Raw genomic sequence first — 22,455 nt, 5'->3', positions numbered from 1 at the left:
GACTAGCATATAGTACACCTTAAAAGGTTCTAGGAAAATATTCTTGTTTGAAAGAAGTTAAGACCCGGTAGGACTTGTATGGTAGCAATAGCCACTGGACTCGATGAATACTGATCCCCTGCCATGTGACACAGGTATAACTGTTTGTAATTCTGACCATTTCACATGACAGAGGAAAGGAAGTAGGTCCCAATTCAGGGAAATATATAAGCACATACTTAACTTTAAGTATGAGAATCAAACCATTGAAGTCTATTAAACTGCTTGATTGCTTTAGAGTCAGGCAGATGCATAAATGCTTTTATGAATTGGGGCCATAAAGAGAAACTGCTTACCAGCATTCCTGTGTCACACCTTTATTACATGTTGTTAGAATTAAACTAAATCTTTGGTAAAAATGAGCAAGCAAAATTTCATGTATCCTTCAGTCCTGCAGGGACCGAGGTAGAAAATTGAAAGAGGGGATTGCAATATTCCAGTGTGCTTGGAAGCAAGTGGTATTTCAGCAAAACTAAATAGGGTGAAATCCTCCACAGCACTACATGTGGGAGGCCCAGAGAGGACTGCAAAGTGCTAAACAATGTCATTAAAATTTTCAAAAATACTGTGATCCGTGCACAAATATTACCCAGGAAAGATGCATTATATTATGAGAAACCAACTGCTAAGTGAGATGACATACCCCAATATCAATTAATCAAGGTTTTGTCAGACCAAAGAGGGGAGCAAGTTCCATAGATGAAGGCTCTCCATTGGGAATCCCCTGACTTTAGCCCTAAAATGTTCAGGCTGAGGACTGTTAGCAGCTTTAGTAACTTCTGTTAACTGAAAGAGTGCATAGGGAGAGATGCAGTCTTAGGTAGCCACGACCAAAAAACATATTTAGTAAGATTTTATAGCTCCATACCAACACCTTGAATTGCACACACAAATCAATACGAAATCAGTGCTAAGTGGAGCGCGTTAGAAATTTTCTGATGGAGCGTTTTTCCATTGGAAATGCTGATTCATCAACACTGAAGTGTTGTGTGTGAGTGTGACTATATCAGCAGGTTCGTTTGCAATAGAACTGCCTGCCAGGCAGATTTATGCTGGAAACCAGCCTGGTTTCCTGCCAGCTCTCCTGCCAGGCTTTGAAACGCCTTCCCCCTCAGCATCCCAGAGTATGTCTACACAGCTCGTGGAAGAAAGTTCCTAGACTGAGTTGGGAGACTCAGGTTAGCAGGGCTCATGCGAGCACTCTAAAAATAGCAGTGTACGCAGCGACTTGAAGTTGCAGCTTAGGCTGGAGCTCAGGCTCTGAAGCCCAACCTCCTCCTTAGGCTTCAGAGCCCAAGTCTAACCTGAGCTGCAATTTTAGTAAAGCTTTTGATACTGTCTTGCATGATCTTCTCATAAACAAACTAGGGGAATGCAACCTGGATGGAGCTACTATAAGGTGGATGCAGAGCTGATTGGAAACAGTTTCCAAAGAGTAGTTATCAGTGGTTCACAGTCAAGCTGGAAGGGCATAACAAATGGGGTCCCGCTGAGATCAGTTCTGGGTCTGTTTCTGTTCAATATCTTCATAAATGATTTAGATAAATGGCATAGAGAGCACACTTACAAAGTTTGCGGATGATACCAAGCTGGGAGGGGTTGCAAGTGCATTGGAGGATAGGATTAAAATTCAAAATGATCTGGACAAACTGGAGAAATGGTCTGAAGTAAATAGGATGAAATTCAATAAGGACAAATGCAAAGTACTCCACTTAGGAAGAAACAATCAGTTGCACACATACAAAATGGGAAATGACTGCCTCAGAAGGAGTACTGCGGAAAGGGATCTGGGGGTCATAGTGGACCATAAAGTAAATATAAGTCAACAGTGTGACACTTGCCAAAAAACCAAACATCATTCTGAGATGTATTAGCAGGAGTGTTGTAAGTAAGACACGAGAAGTAATTCTTCCGCTCTACTCTGCGCTGATTAGGCCTCAACTGGTGTATTGTGTCCAGTTCTGGGTGCCACATTTCAGGAAAGATGTGGACAAATTGGAGAAAGTCCAGAGAAGGGCGACAAAAATGATTAAAGGTCTAGAAACATGATCTCTGAGGGAAGATTGAAAAAATTGGGTTTATTTAGTCTGGAAAAGAGAAGACTGAGAGGGGACATAACAGTTTTCTAGTGCATAAAATGTTGTTACAAGGAGGAGGTAGAAAAATTGTTCTTCTTAACCTCTGAGGATAGGACAAGAAACAATGAGCTTAAATTGCATCAAGAGAGGTTTAGGTTCAACATTAGTAAAAAATTCCTAACTGTCAGGGTATTTAAGCACTGGAATAAATTGCCTAAGGAGGTAGTGGAATCTCCATCACTGGAAACCTTTAAGAGCAGGTTAGACAAACACCTGTCAGGGATGATCTATATCAGTGCTCCTCAAATTATCTGATGTGGGGGACTGGCATTTTTTTTTCCAATGTGCCAGGGGCCAGTGCCATATTATTATCCTATTCAACACTCTTATGAGGAAACTCGCTGCGGACCGGCAGTCGATGACTCGTGGACCGGCACCAGTCCGCAGACCACCACATCGAGAAGCACTGGTCTAGATAATCTAGTGCTGCCATGAGTGTAGGGAACTGGGCTAGATGACCTTTTGAGTTCCCTTCCAGTCCTATGATTCAAGGCACACCTCCACACAGCTATATTAAAGCACTAGCATGAGTCCCACTAAGCCAAATCTGTCAACCTGGCTGGGAGGCTTGCTGCCGCGGGCTGTGTAGACATGCTCCCGGGACTTCAGGTGTCTGCCCCTGAATTGGTGCTTCCAGGATCCCTGAGTTGCCTGACTCCTTGCCTGGCAGGGAAGCATTGGAAATATTTTGAAAAGGTCAAAATGAAATGTCATGTTGACTTTTTGTAAATAACATTTTGGAATTCTTGTGGGGTGGGAGATTTTGACATTTCATTTTTCGTTCTGTTTAGAATGAATTTTTTTTTATTTTGGAATTTCCTGTGGAACAGGAATTCTAGTTTCTGACCAGCTCTAACGCTAACTAATCAAGCACCTTTGTAATGCACTAACTGTACTATAACTTTCAAGTGTATTTTCAAATGAAAAATTACTGTAATCCAGTCTGGAAGTCAAAGGAATGTATAACTGGGCAGTGAAAAGTAGTCACAGATAATCATTTGGTGCACTATGCAGTCTTAAGTGCACAAATTGGAAGCCTTTTGAAAGTTTGGGCCATCGTGTACGTGGGTTAACAAACAAGAGGCTCTCTAAATAGCTACTTATTTTAAATAATAGTAATTGAGGCTGGATTTTCAAAATCTATTAGTTGTATCTTGTTCCTGGTGTTAAGCAAATAACAGTGAGCATACAGTGTTTGGCAATCCTCATATTAAGGTGTGAAGTAGTGATAACTGGAAAACTGGCCCATGCTAATCATCTTTTGGCAATATTTTAATGAAATCACCCATGGGAGACTGGATCTTCCCATGGAGTTCACATTGGTCTCGTCCTGGGGAGCTATAACAAATATGGTCAGTAGTTCACAGCTCTGTACCATATGTGTGTGTGTGTCATAATTAATAAGTAATATTAGTCTAACATTGTTTATTTTATTGGTCTTGAAGATCAATAATTTATAACAACCTGAGATTTGTGCCTCCTATTGCATGTACATATAGGGGGTTAGAGAACACCTGCTATATAAGTTCTGTTATATTGTTAGAGATAATATTTATATATATATGTTATAGTGTCTTGAAGTTCTTATATATTCTGGTCAATATAGCATAGTGTTATACTGCATTTGATCTAATTATTGAAGGTTGCTATTCATGAGCTACATTGACATGTCAGGGTATTTTTGCCTTCATTACAGTAGGTGGTAAATACTTTTACACAGCCAAGTAGAGTTTAGATCAATCCCTAAGCAGTTTCATCTTGTCTTTCAGATTGGGGAGTTTGGCCAAAGATCATTGTTTCTTTGTTAGTTCCTTTTTTTTTCTTTCAAAAGTGACAATAACAGAAACAACTGGTGCTGCAATATTTCCTTTCCCCATTCTGCAGATCTTCTCCTTTCTTTACACCTAAGTGCTTATGACAGACTTTTATTTTATGTTTTTATATTAAAGAGTGATTTATGATTAAATGTTAATGAAATAGAATTTTCACTGTGCTTTCATTATATTCTATGAGTTTGAACATTTTTCAAAGCAGCACACCAAAACCCACTGTTTTCTATGAATAAATAATAAAAAGCATGTCTGTACATTATCATTCATGCATTCTCCAGTTGCCCCATCAGTGATTTCTCTGCCAGCATAAAGTGGGCACTTCATATTAAACAGACCTTAACTAAAGCTAAAATTCATGTTATGATTCCAGCAGTTCTTTCCCCCAAATCTATAGAATGAGGTTAGTTGTGTAAGTGCCATAATGTTTCATGGAATCTAGTCAACCAAAAAGATCTGTGATATTCTGCAAGTGGAAGATTTTGGATCTGTCTTCTGCATCTTTGTTCAGATTATTCAACAGGAGCTTTGTCAACATTTAGAACGTGTATTTGTAAACAAAATTTTAAAAGGGTGCTGCATTGATACATGAGCTGCCAAGGGAGCTGAAAATAGAAATCTTAGCGGTAAAATTTTGACTACAAATACTTTTAAGGAACAACCTATAATGGTAGGGAAGTGGTATACTGTAGTTAGTGAAGAGAGGTACAAAACATATGGGATGCAAAGTGTTACTTAAATTAAATGTAATCTAATTTTAAAATGGTCTAAAATTAAAAATAAACCAAAAGTTAGAAAAACTTTCGTCTAAAGGAACACTTTATCAAGTAGATTTGCAACTTACATCCACATAGAAGTGGCCTTACTTTCTATAACCAAACTTCAGATGAGTTGCAGGAATGAGAAGTGATGTTCTGGGAGATCAACACTACTGAAAAGCAGTTGCAGAAAATTAAAATGACAGATTAACAGGATTCAGACCATTATTCACTTTTTTATGACACTTAACTTTAACAAGTAACAGAACAAATTCTTCACAGAAATGCAAACAAAGTAGGAACAAATATATACTTACTCATAAAATGTCATAGGCATATTTGTATACGTTGCTGTTGAATGCTGTTGTTTTTTAATTTTATGAAAATAGCAGTTTTAAATTACTCAAAATGTTAGTAGGTAATTTTTAAAGTGTGTTCCATATGGCCCAAACTACCTGGAAAATAGAATCCTGGCTTACTTTGAGAGAGTTTCTGAGCGAGAGCTAATGCATGAAAGTAAATTGATTCACACACTTTAAATCACTTTTATATTATCCAGTTAGATCGAGATAAAAAAAAAAAAAGCCCGAGCCTGGTAACCATTTTCTCCTCAGATTAAAAGAAGGAAGCAGTTAGTATTTCTCTTCATCCATTTTTAGAACACATTATTAAATCAGAATTTGAACTCTCTACTAAAGGACAGGTGACTCAACTGACATTTTTTTAAATTCTGCAGGCTGCAGGAATATGAGTGAAGTCCTGAGTGAGTCCTGAGGGTGAGCAAGGCTGTGACCCTCATAGTAATATACACAAAAACCTGCTATAAAGACAAAGATTTTGACCCTGTAAAGAGATCTGCTCAGGGTCCCATTGAAATGAATGGAACTCTGCACTGAAGTAAGGGCCCATCTATGTGGATTAAAGTTGCAAACCAAAATACTAAAATAATGGGGAAAGGGTCTAGATCCCATTTTGTGTGTGTATGTGTGTGCTGCGCTGCATATGTACTCTCATTTCCATCTGCTCATCCTCTTGGTCCCTACACTCCTTACAAATCCAGTTTATCTGCTTCCTCTCTGAACTTGGTGCCTTCATTGATGTAGTCCCCAGTATGTGTTTCTCTTCCCAACTTTCTTGCCGTTACTTTGTAAGGCAAGGGTGGCCAACCTGTGGCTCCAGAGCCACATGCAGCTCTTCTGAAGTTAATATGCGGCTCCTTGTGTAGGCACCGACTCGGGGGCTGGAGCTACAGGCACCAACTTTCCAATGTGCCGGGGGGTGCTCACTGCTCAACCTCTGGCTCTGCCACAGGCCCTGCCCCCACTCCACCCCTTTCCGCCCCCTTCCCTGAGCCTCCTGTGCCTTCGCTCCCTTCCCACCCACACACCCCGAGCCTCCTGCATGCCATGAAACAGCTGATCAGAAGGGTCGGGAGGGGGAGGCAATGTACGTTGGTAAATTCTGGCTCCTTCTCAGGCTCAGGTTGGCCACAACTATTGTAAGGGAAGGTGTGATGAGATTATTGGACTGTTATACAATATTTTTTTTATGCTTCGGACTTTAGTAACTCAGACATAGGTTAGGGGTTTGTTACAGGAGTGGGTGGGTGAGATTCTGTGGCCTGCGTTGTGCAGGAGGTCTGACCTTAAAGTCTATGAGTCTATGAAAAGAGAGCTTTTGAAGGCAAAGAACACATAAAGTATAATACAAAGTTATGGTGCTGTTTGTTTCTTATGATTATTAATTATATTGAATAATGGTTCTACTGAGACAAAATGGAGAATTAGGAATCCTAAATTTAAAAGAGAGAGAAAGTGAGTGAGAGAAAAAATCAATTACTGGATTTGGGGCTAACAATGATCTAATATTGTTTGGTAAGGCACAAGGGAATAATGATTCATGCTGTCAGTTGAGGAGTTGAAGTTGATGCATTTTGGAAGGTTTAAAGGAAGATAGTTTTAACAATATATCTTCTTCAGAAGATTAAATCAATCCCAGAACACTGGATATAAATAGAAGGTACATTCTGTTTTGTGTGGTGTTGTAATTGCTGAAACATTTGTTATATGATTATACAATCGTTTTCCCAGTTTCTTTTATTTTATTAGGGTTAAACATCTGAAACTTATAGAAATATGTACTTTTTAATGATGCCTATTGTACAAAGTTTTCCTATGGTATTACAAATGTCAAGGAAGGCTCCATTTCTATATAGTGTGAAAAAATACTATATCTAATTAACTTCAATTAATAACAAACAGTAATGGGCCACATAAATCATTCCTGAATAAGACAATTATTCATATATTAACTTGTATGGCCTCCACGAGGGGAAGGAGTCTAGTTGCATTTCACTAACAGATCTCACTAAATGTATGGTATAACTGTAAAGAACTGCTAATCAGAATAAAAATGTAAACTCCACATTTGTGATGGATTTCTTCTGCCATTTCAAAGTATTAACTTGTAATAGGCATGCAGTGCTTACATGAGGCATTGCACTGAGTGCTGTTCCTGCTGGTGAATATTAAGGAGCAGCACCTGAACATATGTCCTGACTCACAGAAATAGGTTACCTCTTAACCCATTAGGGCATAAGGGATATGGGATAGCTGTCTAAAGAGAGGATCTGGGGTGTGGGCTGAACAGTCTAGAAGGAGAAATCCTAGGAGTTGTCAAGCCTAAGGAAAGATTTCTATTGAAATGTATTGTATGGTTGTTGTTAATTTCTGTGTTAACAAAACTGAACCCTACAAAGTTCTAGTATGTGGAACTGTGTTTTGAAGTAAATTGGGAAAGACACCAGCTCACAGAACTTTTACTGGCTTTAAGCCACTAACTAGAGGTAGTATGAGGGCTAAAGCCATACAGTTTGTTTTGTTATCTTCTAATTTTTCAGTAGATTGTTCAGCAACATTCACATTGTGCTTTTTAATATTTTTAAGTGGGCAGTTTGCATATGTAATATCCCCAAAGCCACAAGTTTTGCTCTGTGCATATGCGGGGGGGGGGGGGAGGAGAGAGTCCTGCTCTTTGGGTTTGGAGTTAAATCTTCACAGCCCCTCACATTTCATATAGTACTGGCACATGATCCAATCCTGTTCACGTATGTAGTTCCACAGTGTTACTGGCAGGAGCAGGGGTTACAGGACCAAGACCAGCGTCTCCTCTGAGACTGCCATGGCCATCTCTTGTAGGGATCCTATGATTCTTTGCAGTGTGGGGTGTGTTCTTGTTAAGGTTTGGGAAGTTACTTGGCCAATCATTTTCTTGTGTAAAGGAAGGGATGTGAGAACTCTCTGCCTGCCAGAAAGCCGAGTGATTTTATGTTCCACAATGGGACTTGGTTTTCAAACATCCCTGCCCTTTTTTCCTTTAATAAGATGCTGCCTTTAAGATTTTTAGTTGTGAGGAATTTTCCTTTAATATGGAGAAGTGGGATTCACCTCAACAAAGCTCTGTCCTTTCTTCTTCTTTCCATCAACATGGTTGTCTAGGCCACTTATTTTTGGACGTCATTGCTTCACATTTCCATTCCAGGCTGTAAGCTCATCTGTCCATGAGTATCTGCTCAGACACTTCTTGACTTTATTGTCCTCCCTCTGAAACCATTAGTGAGGTGCATGTGTCCAGTGATGTCGATGTCTGAATCTGCTCATCTTAGTGCAGACCAAGGCTTGAAGAAATCTCTGTTGTCCTTGCTATTATTAGACATTTTCTTTCTCAATATTTTAACCTAGGTTCCAGTTTACTTTCAGAATTCTTGATTTAATCAATTCAACACACATTGATCACAGGATTTTTTTTCAACCCATCTTAGATTTTCTGCCTGTAAAGCACTATCACCCTCAATCTGCCAGGTTCGCTGGCTGGCTCTGCTGCTCTTGTTCATTTTGGGGGCAGTTATTATTTCGATAAAAATCTTTAAAATATTTTTTTAATCTTGCAGAGTTTTAGGCTTTAAGTGAGGCTTCAAAAATTGTGTTTACTAGTTCAGATCCCTTAAAAATACACTCTTGTACTGAAAATAGACACTTTGGAGAACATGAATAAATAGTAAATACTGTATATAAGTTTTTAGTCTAATGGAAGTCACTAAAGTGAGCGCACCTGTGGAAAATCTAGCAGAGTTTTTGCTGACCCCTTTAATGGCTAAGTATATAACTTACCTTTTCCAGTATTTCCTCTTATCGCAGTCAGGTACAGGTCAGAGTTTTCCAATTCAAATAGCATGTTATGTGGTCTTCAGTAGCTTTTCTTTTTCCCCCCAAAATGAAAACTTATCTTAGGGAAAAGGAAGGGAAACTTGCATATTTCTTTTGCAAGGACTCATGTTAGAGGTCAAAGACCTTGCCTCTGTATATTGGGTTCCAGGACTGGAAAGATTAGAATATTTTTGACTTGATCTGTTTCACAATGTACACACAATACAGTTGCATTAAAATTTTCTATTTCATGTCCATCAGCTTCAGAAGAATGATCATCACTATGCCGTGGCTTTAAAAGGATTTTAAAAGTCTTCTCTTTTATGTCAACAGAATTTTAATAATATCTTGAGGTGTCAGTCTTTAATTAGCTTCAGCATTCCTACTCTCCACTTTCAAAATTCTTAACCTATGTCCTCCATGTAATTGATCAAATTTACTTTCCAAAGCCTCTAGATAGGGAGTTTTTATAGGACTTTCCTTACTAAGAGATCTTAAGCCCTCTGTGAAGGCAGTGATAGAGACTGACAGGACTAAGAATGATCCACCAGCCTTGGCAGCTAGCTTGTGAAAAGGACCTGTGCTGCTGCATTGATTTTGATCTTGAATACCTGTAAAATGTTCTGTATTATTAAGTCAATAGTGGTGATGTTTATTAATGGTATTGCAATAGGGAAGCAACATGATACTTCTAGCACCTTATCATTGCAATGCCCCACGAGCTTGCATTATTATTTCTAAAAGAATGTGTTAACACAGACTGTAGGAAGATCTCATGAGAAATCAGGTAATACAGTATGATTGCTGAAAAATAAACACAAGTCATGGCTGTATGATTCTTTAGTTTTTCAAGCCATGTAAAATAAAGTAAAAAATAAAAGGAGTTCACCAGGCAGACTTCAGATAGATATGTTGTCTCTACTGATGCTCAGTCCAATTTGACATAATTTTAAAGTTTAAGTTACTTTTGCTTTTAAACTTGTCTCTAAAACAAAATCTTGCAAAACAATTTCAGATTCAGTTTCCTGAAAGTAGAAAAGTTACACTAAGCACTGTAGGTTTCTTCATTTTCATGTGTTAATTCTGGTATTCTAAAAGCATGCAAATGGCATTTGTCTTTAGGTTTACAAAAAACTAGATATTCAGAGTTTGAATTATTTAAACTCCCACAACACATGCACTTTTGCTTTTCAAGCATGAGTTATAATTTAATTAAAAACTTCTGGTGCATCGCTAACTATTTAAATATTAAAATGTTCCATGGATCACTTTCGATTATCTACCGTCATGAAATTCCTGAAGATGTCAGATTTTTAAGATTCCCAAAGTTGCACTTGGAATTGTCTGTTGATGCAAAGGGGACTGTGATAATTACATACATCCATTAGTATCAGCAGAGGAGATAAACTTTGGGGAGGCTTAATGGGCATGTCTCAGTGACAGCTAGCAAAGAACATTTGGCATGATTAAGGATGGATTTGAATGTACTTGAAAATATACTCTCATTATGGATGCCCAGTGGAAATTGCACTACAAATGTTAAATTCCCCAGAAGAAGAGTTGTGTGGCAGAGAAGCTTTGAAATCCACTGTGGCCGTCATCCGATTTATTCTCTTCTCTTTATGGCTTTCCGCTGTCAGATTCATTTTGTGATGCCCAACTTGCTCCCTGCATCTTTGAAAAGAGGCAACCTGTTGATTTCTGTGTTACAGATTGTCCGAAGACACATCAAGGATTGGCTTGAGAGGAAGAAACCTCCATTTGGTGCTATCAGCAGCTGTGTGCTCCTGATGATCATCTATACAACTTTCTGTGACACTTTCTCCAATCCAAATATTGACCTTGATAAATTTAGCTTGATTATAATAGTGTTCATAAGTAAGTTCTGTCTAAAAGTATCCCTTTCATCACTTGTTAGTCTCTCGTGTGCAATGAACAGCGTGTACTGGAAAGAAAAAAGAAGGAAATATATTTAACTGCCATGGGGCTAGATTTTGTATTTTTAATGCATCTTGCAAGCAAGATAGATTAGAAAAATTCCTAGAGGCTGCATACTTTTAGGATGTTAAGTAATAAAAATATGAACCCTGTTATTATATACACTTGAGATTGCTCAGAGTAGCCCTTCCTTTCTAAAGTAATAAGTTTTCAGATATCAATGTCCATCCTGTTGAAGTTGTATCTTTTAAAGGGCAGTTCATGTTTTGATTTGGCACTCCTTACTGAAAGTGTAGATTTCAGTTGGAGCTGTTATTGACACAAAATTATGTCAATGGCTCATAAAAAGTTGATTTTTACTTTCCTTACTGTGTTATAAATCTTGAAAATATTTGGGATTTTTTACATGATGATACATTTCTGTAGTTGAAGTAATTTGTTAGAAAGTACATTTTAGATGCCCTTTAATTTATTCATCAGATTTAAATAATATATTTAAGAGAACCGTGTCCTGGTATCCATCAGTTAAAAATACATTACACGATCATTAAGAACCAAAACAGCACAATCCCTATCACTTCCCCACATGTTATTTAACTATTAATTTTTAATAGTTCATGCAGACTAAGGTTTGTATTGTCTTTCTTTAGCAGAGGCTCCCTGAGAGTGAAAATTTGCCCTGTGCACAAAGTACTCATTGTCCCACTCTACCAGCAGAGCTGTAGGTAGCTAGTGTAACCCTAAAAATAGGCAGCGCTGCTTAGGAAAGGCATGTGGCCCAGACTGCAAAGGGGTTCACTGACTCAGGATTCCTATGCTGACAGGGCTCCTCTGGAGTCCTGAATGCAGCTTAAAAGCTGCCCTCCCTGTCAGAACTCCCAGTATCACCTGCCTTCCCAATAGGCATAATCTGCTCCTCCCACCCCCACCTCACTCCGCACAGATACAGCAGCCCATATTAGTGTAGGGGGGTGTAACTTGGATCTCCCAATACCAGCACGGTAGTTCAAATCCTGTTTAGTATAAAACCATTGAATTTCAGGAAACCACTGAGTTGCCTTTTAGTATATCGGTGTCCTTGATACCATGAGTGAAATCCTGGTCCCACTGAAGTCAATAGAAGTTTTGCCACTTACTACATTCCATCTTGCATCCTTGGTTGCAAAATTGTATGTGCTCTTCAGATAGACTGTCACCTGACATGCAAAAAGGAAATAATATTTGTCACTTGTTCTAAGTAAATAGAAAAAAATCACTCCTATAAAGAAATTCATAATTCCATATCTTATGTTTGTGTTTTAAAACACTCAGTTCATAAAAAGTTCATCACTTAATTGAATAATGTTTGAATTTAGTAAAAACAGCTGTGTTTGCTGTGGGATTTTTAGATAAATCCTTGTCTAATCTGTGTAGATTTTATAGCTCTCATGGCACTACTTTTGTAAGGCTGGGTTTTGCACCCCCATCCATGGTGTTTACCCAGCTTTGGCTGTTTTCCAGTGGTGGATAATCTGGAGCACTTTCAGATGAAAAGCACTATAAACGTGTAAAATATTACTTGCAGTATTTGTTGCCAATGCAACATGATAAAATGCTTGTGTACTTGATAGTAAACTGCAGACTTGACATTGTAAAGTGAGGACAACTAAAAATATATATACTTCTAGTTAGCTTTTTCAAAATTGCTGTGAAGGAAATATAAAACCAAAAAGAATTCAGATGTAGGGTATGCATGCCAAGAGGAATATTCTCGCCTGATGATGTGCTTGTAATTTCCATGCACAAATCTGTGTAAATAGAGGGGGGAAACGTAAATTCTCAGTTAAAATGTAAAGAAAGTAAAAGAGAAACTCTGAATAAAAGACACTCATGTTACTCTGACAGTATAACAACTGGTGTGAGAAGCAGGCAAAGCTGCTTTGCAAACTATATGCTTTTTTGGGACTGTTCATGCAATCCAGTGGCTTCCATTGCTTTTCTCGATATTTACAGTAGTGTTCTGAAAGATTGGTCTGTTTGTGTCACATTCAGGATAAAGAACAACTTCCAGAATAACATTGTATTTCTTGAAATTGTGAAAATCATCCAACTTCATTTATTTTTTTGCCTTTTTTTGTATTTAGTCAGTTCCAATGTGTGTAACTAAAATTCCTTAGCAAAGACATTAATGTATGCCTTGATACTTATAGATCTATAATTTGCTAAAGATAAGGCATATCTTTATTTCTAAAATATTGAGAAAGTTGAAAAATAAGGAAAGTCTGTACTACTTCATTGGAGTCATTGGCTATGTGCCATGTTATTTCAGTGGCGAATTTGGCCTCATATTTTTAAGAGGAAAGTATATTTATTATTCTCCAGATTACTGTTTTAAGGTAACTTATGTGTTAATATTCTCACCTCAGTAAAGTGTGCATTGGGAGCAACACAACATTGGTAGCAACATTGGTGTTTATTTCTATATAGCTATTACAGAAAGGATGCATTTTCTGTGCAAGGTAAATTAATGCATTTATGCAAAGAAAAATGATTTACAATTCAGTAACAATGGATTGATTCCTTAGTTTATGAAGTGAAATACCAAATGAAATGTGAGGCAAAAATAGAAAATTTCATTGATAGTTAAGAGATTCTTTCGGTCTTGGTTTAATGTGTCATACCAACAGTATTGCCCAGTTATAAGTTGGGGCCAAACTGTTGCCTTACCTTATTTTGTACAATGGGACACATTAGCATCATGGTCATCACATACCCAGGCTTTGCAAGGGAGGAGGCTCTGCACCAGATTTCTAGTAAATGTAAAATGCATCCTCCTTTTTCTAAAAGTTCTCTGCAAATCCTAGTCTTATGTCTCAGGGGGTTGCTGCAGTCCCACGTTGAGGTGGATCCACTCAATCAGCCTGTGTGACCACACATATCATTCAGTTTCTTCAAATGTCACATAGCCAGCCTGATTCCCACACACATGCTGAACTGTCTGAGAAGGCCACTTGCCAGTTGCCTTTCCATAATGCCCCGTTTCTTACATAGCATTTGGGTGGGATGTGGTCTCAGAATCCATGATTGGCATGTAGACATTAAGTAAGGTAGCTGAGAGGATGGTCTCCCTCAAGACTCTCAAAAATGTCTGCACCTGTAAAGTTCTGCTATGCTCAACAAATGCTGAGGGTTTCAGGCTGTGCACGCTGCTAGGAACTGGCTTTTTTCCAATAGGAATGCAAACGTATATATAGGAGTCTCATAACTCCTATTGACAATTATGGAAAATACAAGCATTTCATCAAGAGGGCAGTATACACCAGAGCATGTTTGTGTCTGAAGTATTCACACTTACACATGATTTTTGCAATCTGTTAAGCAGAGATATATCTGGCACCTAAAGTATGTCCGAAGGTTGCACTATGTCATCACTCCTATAAAGCAGTACTCTGGAAATGGATGCATGGCATTCACCAGTCAACTTCTCTGTCAATGAGACATAATGTCAAGGAGTACCTTATTCAGAGGCAGTGCTTCTGCAAGTGCTGCCATAACCATAGTAATCACACTTGCTATAGAAATGCTTCCTCAAACATGGTGATGTCCATTGCTCCTTCCAAAATAATTGTCCTTTCTGCAAGTCTTTACAAGCCCATGCATTTGGCTGGATCAAATTTCTCTGAGTAGTTTTGGCCCATCCCTAAGCATCAGATGTGTATCTTTTCATCCTTTATGCAGGTGTAAAAGGTATATACATGGCATACAGTACAGTGGTTTATGTGAAATTATTTTTACCATATAAACTTAAATTTAACTTATTTCTCTTTCAGTATTTTTTGTTCAGCTGAGCTTCATGCTTTTAACTTTCCTCTTTTCTACAAGGTAAGTGGATTAGACTGTTTTGAGCAGACGTACAGTATAGAGTGTGTGTATTTATTTATGCATATGTTTAGGGGCATGCTTCCAAAACAGGGATGACTTCATTCTAATACTTGATGCTTTTGCAGTATCTCCCTCACTAGCATTGCAGAAGCCACACAGCTAAGAGAGAAAGAGCTGGATTCTATTACTTCTTGTACATTTTCTACCAAATGGTTAATCAAGTTCCAATCAGTTGCTCCTGTTAAAGGCAATGGATTGGCCCAGGTGTCACAGATGCGAGTTAGAGCACCCACAGTCCCGCTCTAAGTTCTGCTGCCTGAAGCAGTCCCTAAGGCACTATTCTGCTGATTAGGAATTGCTAGAGTGCAGCATACTCTGGCTATGCCCCCTGCCTATTCAGGGGGGAGGGTGCACGTGGCATAGAGCCAGCTCTGCTAGTTTTATGCCGCTAGGGTATTCCCGGGTGAGAGGGGAATCCTAAATGATCCTTTAGGCCATCTTTAAGTGCTTTTTGTAATGTTGGCCCTTTCCTGGACCAAGGATCTGGCCCAGTTGTAGAACCCCACAATGCCATTTTTACAGGACCTTGAGTAGGATGCTACTTAAACTGTATAATAAATACTTATCTGGAGTTTCAGGAAAAGCTATTTCCCCTTTAGATTGAACATATGACCTCTATTGGGCAATCGTATGCCTCTGTTGGTCACTTTTCCAACCTTCCTGCCTTAATTTTATCCTATAAACCTCAAGCCCAGTTTCTCTCTGAATAGATAGAAATGTATCCTATATCTTTACTGTCTGTTGGTCAGTTTTTACAAAGGGAAGTTGGCTGCTAATGTGATACAGAATGTATGTAGAAGTAACGTTGGGTGGATTTAGGTTGTGGGAATTTATCCATTAGAGAGTTTGCCGCAACTGAGAAAAAAAATCTGTTTAAATAAAAAAAAAAAAAACAAACCCCACTGCTGTGCATCTTTGGGTAGAATTATTTCTGTCAGTAGAGCTGATCAAAGTGTTATGAACATGCGTATGGGTACTTAAAGTGGTACATTTAATCAAAGATGTTTTAAGCAGATTTTTGCTAAAAGAGATTATTAAAACTTTCTTTTCTAGGAATAACTTTGGTTTCACACCAGCAGACACAGTGGCTATCATTTTTTGTTCCACACATAAATCCCTCACCCTGGGTAAGTCATTATAAGCGATCAAGTTTAGCTTTTCAGTGCAATCACAATAATTCGCTTTGTTGGAAAAAGTTGTTAAATCAAAGTAGCAGTTGTTTCAGTGTGACAAGTATGTGAATGGCACAGTACTAATATTGATATATTAATGGTAATGTTTTTGCACAGGGTAAATAAATGTTTATTAAAAAGGAGACAGCACAGTTTTCTCAACTGGGAGTTCAGTAGTTGTACTGCAGTGTCATTAATCTGCTCTTATTTTAGAGGGAGCTGCTTCATTTTCTGCTTATGATGTTCTCATACCCTAATCCAATATTGATAAAGTTAGAGGTTCATTACTCATAATGTTCTGAGTTATTCCTACACCATCACCCCAGAAGGATATTATTGCTCAAAACTGCTTAGCATTTGCCGTTCACAAAGCATTTAACATACTCCAAAATAGATCACTAAGGACAGTTCTGTTTTCTGCGTAGTTTTAGCAGCTTAATTGTATTTATCTGAAGTCTGCAGCGTCTTTGGACTATGTGTTTTATTTATTACAATTCATTAGTCAAAAACATTATTGAAGTATTTGTCATTTTAAATTACTTAGTGATAACAAGCATGGTCTGATAGAAACTTGCAAAATAAAATTAAAATAGTTATGTTTAGAGTGGCATGATAGTTCACCACTCCTATCCCTGCTCTCTTCTGCTGGTCAGTCAGTGACACTATTGGTAGCTGTATGTTTTCTCATTTCTTTCCAAAACTGGAAAATGTTTGTTTGATAAAGTACAGTATATATAACTGACTTTCAACCTTTTCAGGCCTGTAACTATGAAAGACAAAACTTTAGTTATTAAATGGAGTTGGATATATTGGAAGGAATGGTAACCATGATCTTTACCATTGAGTAGCATTTCTAGTTACATTTTTATATACAGAAAGTATTTATTTTGATTTCTTTTAGACTGCCTGGATACTTTGAGTTAATTGTTAAGAAAATCAGCTTGCATTGCTCTGAGTACAATTTCAGACAATCTGTAGTACGTATGACTCCTCTTTCATATAAGTATAACACAGTACAACTTATGTGATTAGACAAAGTTCCCTGCACACCTAGGGTACAACTGTGACCTAACAGAACAAAGGGCATTGATTTCAACTACCTAAGAATGTGCAATTATTTTATAATTTTTCTTGAAAATATGATTGTGTGTAGACTGCACACACTTATAAAACTTTTGTGCAAATAAAATCATACAGTGAGTACTTAAACATGAGGAACTTCCAGGGGATTGCTTTCACCCAGAAAAAATGAGGGATCTGTGTTCCTCTGTCACTAGTTGTTCTCATGCTAAACCCTCCAGCATAGCCCTGCCTGGATCACACATTGCATATGCAGAAGTCAGTGCTCCTTCTCTCTCTATCTTTTTCCCCACTAGCTTGTGACTCAATCCCCTCTTATTATATTTCTATTTTCTTCCTGAAGCTACCTGGTTCCTAGCTCCTAGCAGCTGCTGAATTAAAAGTAAATGCTCTCCCTGAGACATCTAAGTTAGTCGAGTTTTGCGTGCATTTTGTAGTGCTCTATGCATGTGCAACAGATGTGGGAAAATAGCAACTAGCTAAAAATTCAGGACTCTTTGGAACCTGTTTTCTCCAGCACTCATATAATTCCTCTCTACTAATACATGTAGCTAGTATAGGCAAAGAGGTGTGCGAGTTGATAGGTGGTGGGGGTGGTTGGCCAGAATAGTGCAGCCCCTCCTCTTGGGTGTAAACTTTGCTACAGTTATGTTAGCCTTTGTTAGCTTTGGGGTAGATTGCTTCGCTGGGGTTACCCTTGAAGAACACTTTGAAGTTCCAGCTGGTGCCTCTTGCTGAAGTTGGCCTCCTCAGTGGGCAGATAACTGGGAGCACTATCTCATGCTCTGGGCGTTTGCACTAGCTTACGGTTTAAAGCTCTGAATAGCCTAGCACCCAGCTACCTAAGAGATTGCATTTGACCTCTTGTTACTCTCTGTTGTTAAGATCAGTTGCGTTGCTCTTGCTGATGGTTTCTGGAGTTTTGTTGTAAGAGACCAGAACCAAGGCATTCTGAATGGAGCGCCCCCCTTTGTGGAAAGTGGTCCTTTTAGCAGTTCACCAGAGCCCATGGTTAGCAAGTCTGAGGGCAGTGTCTGTGCATGTGTGTAAGCATGCCTGTTGTCCATCAGTTGCCAATTACTGCTTATCCATTGCCTCTGACTGAGTATGCATTTTTGTTTCTATTAATTATTGCCCGGGTGTCCAGATACTATATCAAAGGGAGCTGCATAAAAAATGCATAGATATGTAAATAAATAAGTGGATGGTGCTTATTAGAAAGATCTGGATTAACAAAGATTTAGTGTTATGAAAATTGCCCCCAAAGCTACTGGCATAAATAGGAATCTTTAACCCATGCAATTAACGTTTATTGTAAAGTTATCCCAAGTTCTTCTCCCGGTCTCCGGCAGCATTGCAGGGGTAAAGTGTGTATATAACAATAAACTGTTCCTGAGACAGTTCAGTGTACCAGATCCTTGTTTACTTATATCAGTAACCCAAGCTTGCTCCCAATGAAATCAATGAGAGTTTTGCTTTTGACTTTAGTGGGAGCGTAATAGGTAGAAGATACCCATGCTATGTTGTTGTTCCATCACATTTTACAAGGAATATTTACTGTAAATCATGCAACAAAAACTGCATTCAGGTGAGTACTTCTGTCTCCAACACCACAGTATCTGAGAGCAGCACTGAAATTCAGGGTCTTGTTTTAAGCCCATTCTGGGCGGTTGTTTTCATTTACCTTCAAGACATGGCCATTAAGCAACTGGTAACATATAAGGGAACTCCTACAACAGTAGCTTTATTTTGGGGCTTGAAATTTTGGTTTGTCTCATCTTGACATGTGAAGCTCTGACAGGTGCTTCTTGTCCATTCCCTGGGGATTTTAGAGTGGAACCAACAGAAGAGGAGGAAGAGAGGACAGCTTTAAAGCTTGAGAAGTGATAATAGGAGAAACACCAGAAGACTTCTGTAAGACATTTCTCCTGCACCATATTAAGAAACAACTAATTCTCATGCAGTGCATACTCAACTGCCACTTACAATGCTGAATTCATGAAAAATTGCTCACTCTACACTGAGACAAGTGTTGTCCCCATAAGCCGGGGTTTATTTTATATACTGAACAGCTGACACACTTATTTTTCCTCAAAGATCAGGGTGCAGGGCATAAGGATGAATTACATTGACTAGATCCCTTATATTTTTCATTCAGTATCATAAACTGATTAATATTTCTTAATATAAATGGTCCTTTCAGTGGTTTCTAAATAGTATACATCATGTTGGCACACAAAACCATATTTATTTCTATTTCATTTAACTAGTGGATTAGGGATATAAACTTACAAATAGTGAAGATAAATGTGGTATCCTCACATATTCCACCACACTTTGTTCTTTCTCTTCTTCTCCCCGTATATACACAGTACATGTGAGTGCACACACATGCAGACATTTGATTCATGGCTTTTATTAGTGCATTTGCCAATGATTGATTAGTACTTAGTATTAGTACTTCTTCTATTGATTGATTGCAGATGAAGTGACTATTTGACCTTTAATTATGAGTCTTGCTATTGAAAATGACATTGAGCTATGGCTTCACATAATCCATCTGGAAAGCCCGACATGATGCCATTCCCTGGAGTTCGTTCAGCAAGAAAGAGGAGGCCTGAAGGAAGTACAGAGCGATCAGTATGGTTCATCTAAAACAATACTGCAGGCTTTGTTGCCTGCACTTGTACATAGTCTCTGGCTAGTGTAGGAAATTATTGTATCTTTTGTAGATAGGGAATTACTAGCTACAGGTCACCACTTAAAAAATTAAAATGCAGACTCGCCAGTAATTCAGTTTTTAATTTAATCCTTCATAATAGTTGAATAATTACAACCGCTATGTATTTTATCCAGCAGAAAATGAAGAACTGCTACCTACTCTGGCTTTCACAGGTGCAAAACCTCAGCATAGCAGATATGATTGACAAAGGATTGTTAAAAAAACCCTTATGGAATTAGGATTTTGTTTTCGATGCTGCATACATTTTCTCATTTAGATGGCAATAATGCAATGATTTTTTAGATCCTTAAATAAACCCAATTAAATTTTTCAGTTTATATAAATATTCTGAGGAAGAAGCAGTATATTTATTTATTTTGGTCAACTTTACTTGAAAATGTTTGTGGCTTAATTTCATTTGAAGGTTTTTTGTTTTTGTTTTTTAGTAAAAATGGATACACTGTTTTATTGCTTCAGTGAAAAGTGGACAATCTATGTTTAGACCATTTAAAAACAAGGTAGTATGCTGCTGCATTTGCCTATTTTATGACAATGAGAACTAGCTGCTTTAAATATAAAAAGGCAAAAAAAAGCTTGGATTCACAGTACAGATTACAGGCTGTAATAAAATAAGGCTTCTTTTAATTACTGCATAAGAGAAAAGAAATACAGTGAAACCAGAAATCTTGCCAAATTTCAGCCCAGAGTTAATTTGTATAGTCAACCATTGCAGACCCAGTAAATATGGAGTTGAACCTGCAGGAATAATGAGCACTTCTTGCATGGTGCTGAATGCTCTCTGTTCCCAGTGACTTCAAGTTTGTACTCTGTGGCCCTGATTCAGCAAGGTGATAAGGCATGTGCCTAATTTTAAGGATATGAGTGATTCCATTGACTTTTCGCATAGAGTTCCCAAAGGGTAATGCTGTGCAATTGCTGATGTTCTCTGAAGGCCTTCATGTGTGAGGTTATGGAGGATCCATCATGTAACCCCCTTTGATCAATATTTATATGAAGTCTAAGAGGCAACATTTTTGGCTGCATTATCATCCACTTGCTGCTGATATCTAGTTTTATATCTCCTTTTCATCTAACCTGATTGAGAAAGGGATCTAGGGGAAAGTGACCTACCTGCATAAGCGAGAGATTATTCTTGTTGGTAAGGGATGACGTTTGAAGGAACAGATGGCGGGAGGCTGTGTCTGGACCAAGGTATACTCCCAACTTCCATCAAAATTTTTAAAATCATAGGGGTCCCATTGAATCCATTTTTGCTTTTGAACTCCTTGAAAGATATGAAGTCTCACAAGGGCTATTACTATAGCCCTCTCATTCCCCACTCAGTCCTCCTTACTGTGCCTGCATAAGAAATCTCCTGGCCTTCTAATGGGTATTGTGAGAGCAAACTACTATGAAGAGCTGGTACCAAGGATAAAGTGCCTACTGTTAGTGTAAGTTCTTCAAGTTCAAATCTGTGTTCCTGAGGTCAGTGTTAAAGTTTGTTTTTTGAAGTTCTTTTGTGTCTCTCCCCTTGCCACTTGCAGGGTGATTGGGAGGGCTTTCTGTCTTTCCAGTGAGTGGCACTTATTTCAGAAGATTAGGCCTGGAGAGGCTAACGGTGCATGAGTTGGAAAGGAGAGCCTGGTACAAGAGGACAGTACTAGGACCCCAGTTCATGTACAGAAGTTCCCAGTACCTGTAAACAGTTCTGTTGTTGTCATTTAAAGTCATTGAAATTATTCCCAAGCTACATTGCTGTAGCTGAAAGCAGAATCAAGAAGCCAAAGAAAGTTACTCCCTTTTTGATGCTCCTTTCATAGACTCTTCTCCCTTTCCATGGCTGGCTGACCAACAAGCCCGTTAGTCTTTTCCTAAAAACTTGAAACTATTTCTAAGGAAGGAAAGAGCTATCTAATCTAACTAGAATCCATGTAGGCGTCCTTGCATGGCTGGTCAGTTCTCTAGGACTAGCTGCATACTTGCTTCACTCTCCCACCCTTGCTCGTTTGTGCCTCTACCAAACATGTGCTTGAGGTACAATATTATTTATCAAGTCATCGTTATGCCCTAACCAGTCACCACCTTCCTTTCTCGCTAAACTCTGAGGGGAGGCTGAACTTGATGATCGAGACTTGCCAATGTTTTAAAGATGTCACTCCACTGGGGACACAGACAAAAACCAAATCCATTTTCAAGCCTTCTGGGATGGAGATAGCTTAAATGTTTTCCTCCTACATAAGAGTCTGCGCCCTCTCTCCCCCATTCCCCAAACAGAGCTGGCAGATTGCAGGTGTGTACAGCATTCCTACTCACCCAGAAGGGGTAATCCCCAAGGGATGGCAGGCAGTTTAGCCACAACACCATGCATTAGGCTTTTTAAGAACATAAGAACAGCCATACTGGGTCAGACCAAAGGTCCATCTAGCCCAGTATCTGTCTACCGACAGTGACCAATGCCAGGTGCCCCAGAGGGAGTGAAGCTAACAGGCAGTGATCAAGTGATCTCTCTCCTGCCATCCATCTCCATCCTCTGATGAACAGAGGCGAGGGACACCATTTTTTACCCTTCCTGGCTAATAGCCATTTATGGACTTAGCCACCATGAATTTATCCAGTTCCCTTTTAAACACTGTTATAGTCCCAGCCTTGACAA

The 22,455-nt window shown here is 38.6% G+C and overlaps 1 protein-coding gene across 5 annotated transcripts in view; it reads left to right on the top strand.

The window, feature by feature from the left end:
* The window catches only part of SLC10A7 (solute carrier family 10 member 7), a 215,019-nt gene that overhangs the window by 160,902 nt on the left and 31,662 nt on the right, over positions 1-22,455 (top strand). For 4 of the 5 annotated variants that reach the window (XM_032764876.2, XM_032764875.2, XM_032764878.2 and 1 more), the window contains 3 exons: positions 10,682-10,847; positions 14,717-14,768; positions 15,882-15,955. In XM_032764876.2, coding sequence (XP_032620767.1) covers positions 10,682-10,847; positions 14,717-14,768; positions 15,882-15,955 — 292 coding nt within the window. Of the gene's footprint in view, positions 1-10,681; positions 10,848-14,716; positions 14,769-15,881; positions 15,956-19,563; positions 19,671-22,455 lie in introns of those variants that run through there. The other variant, XM_075066298.1, reaches the window with a different exon arrangement.

Source organism: Chelonoidis abingdonii, chromosome 5 (genome assembly GCF_003597395.2).
Source record: "Chelonoidis abingdonii isolate Lonesome George chromosome 5, CheloAbing_2.0, whole genome shotgun sequence".
Taxonomy (NCBI): domain Eukaryota; kingdom Metazoa; phylum Chordata; order Testudines; family Testudinidae; genus Chelonoidis; species Chelonoidis abingdonii.
Note: the sequence above shows the minus strand (reverse complement) of the source record. Positions and strands in the feature narration are given on the sequence as shown.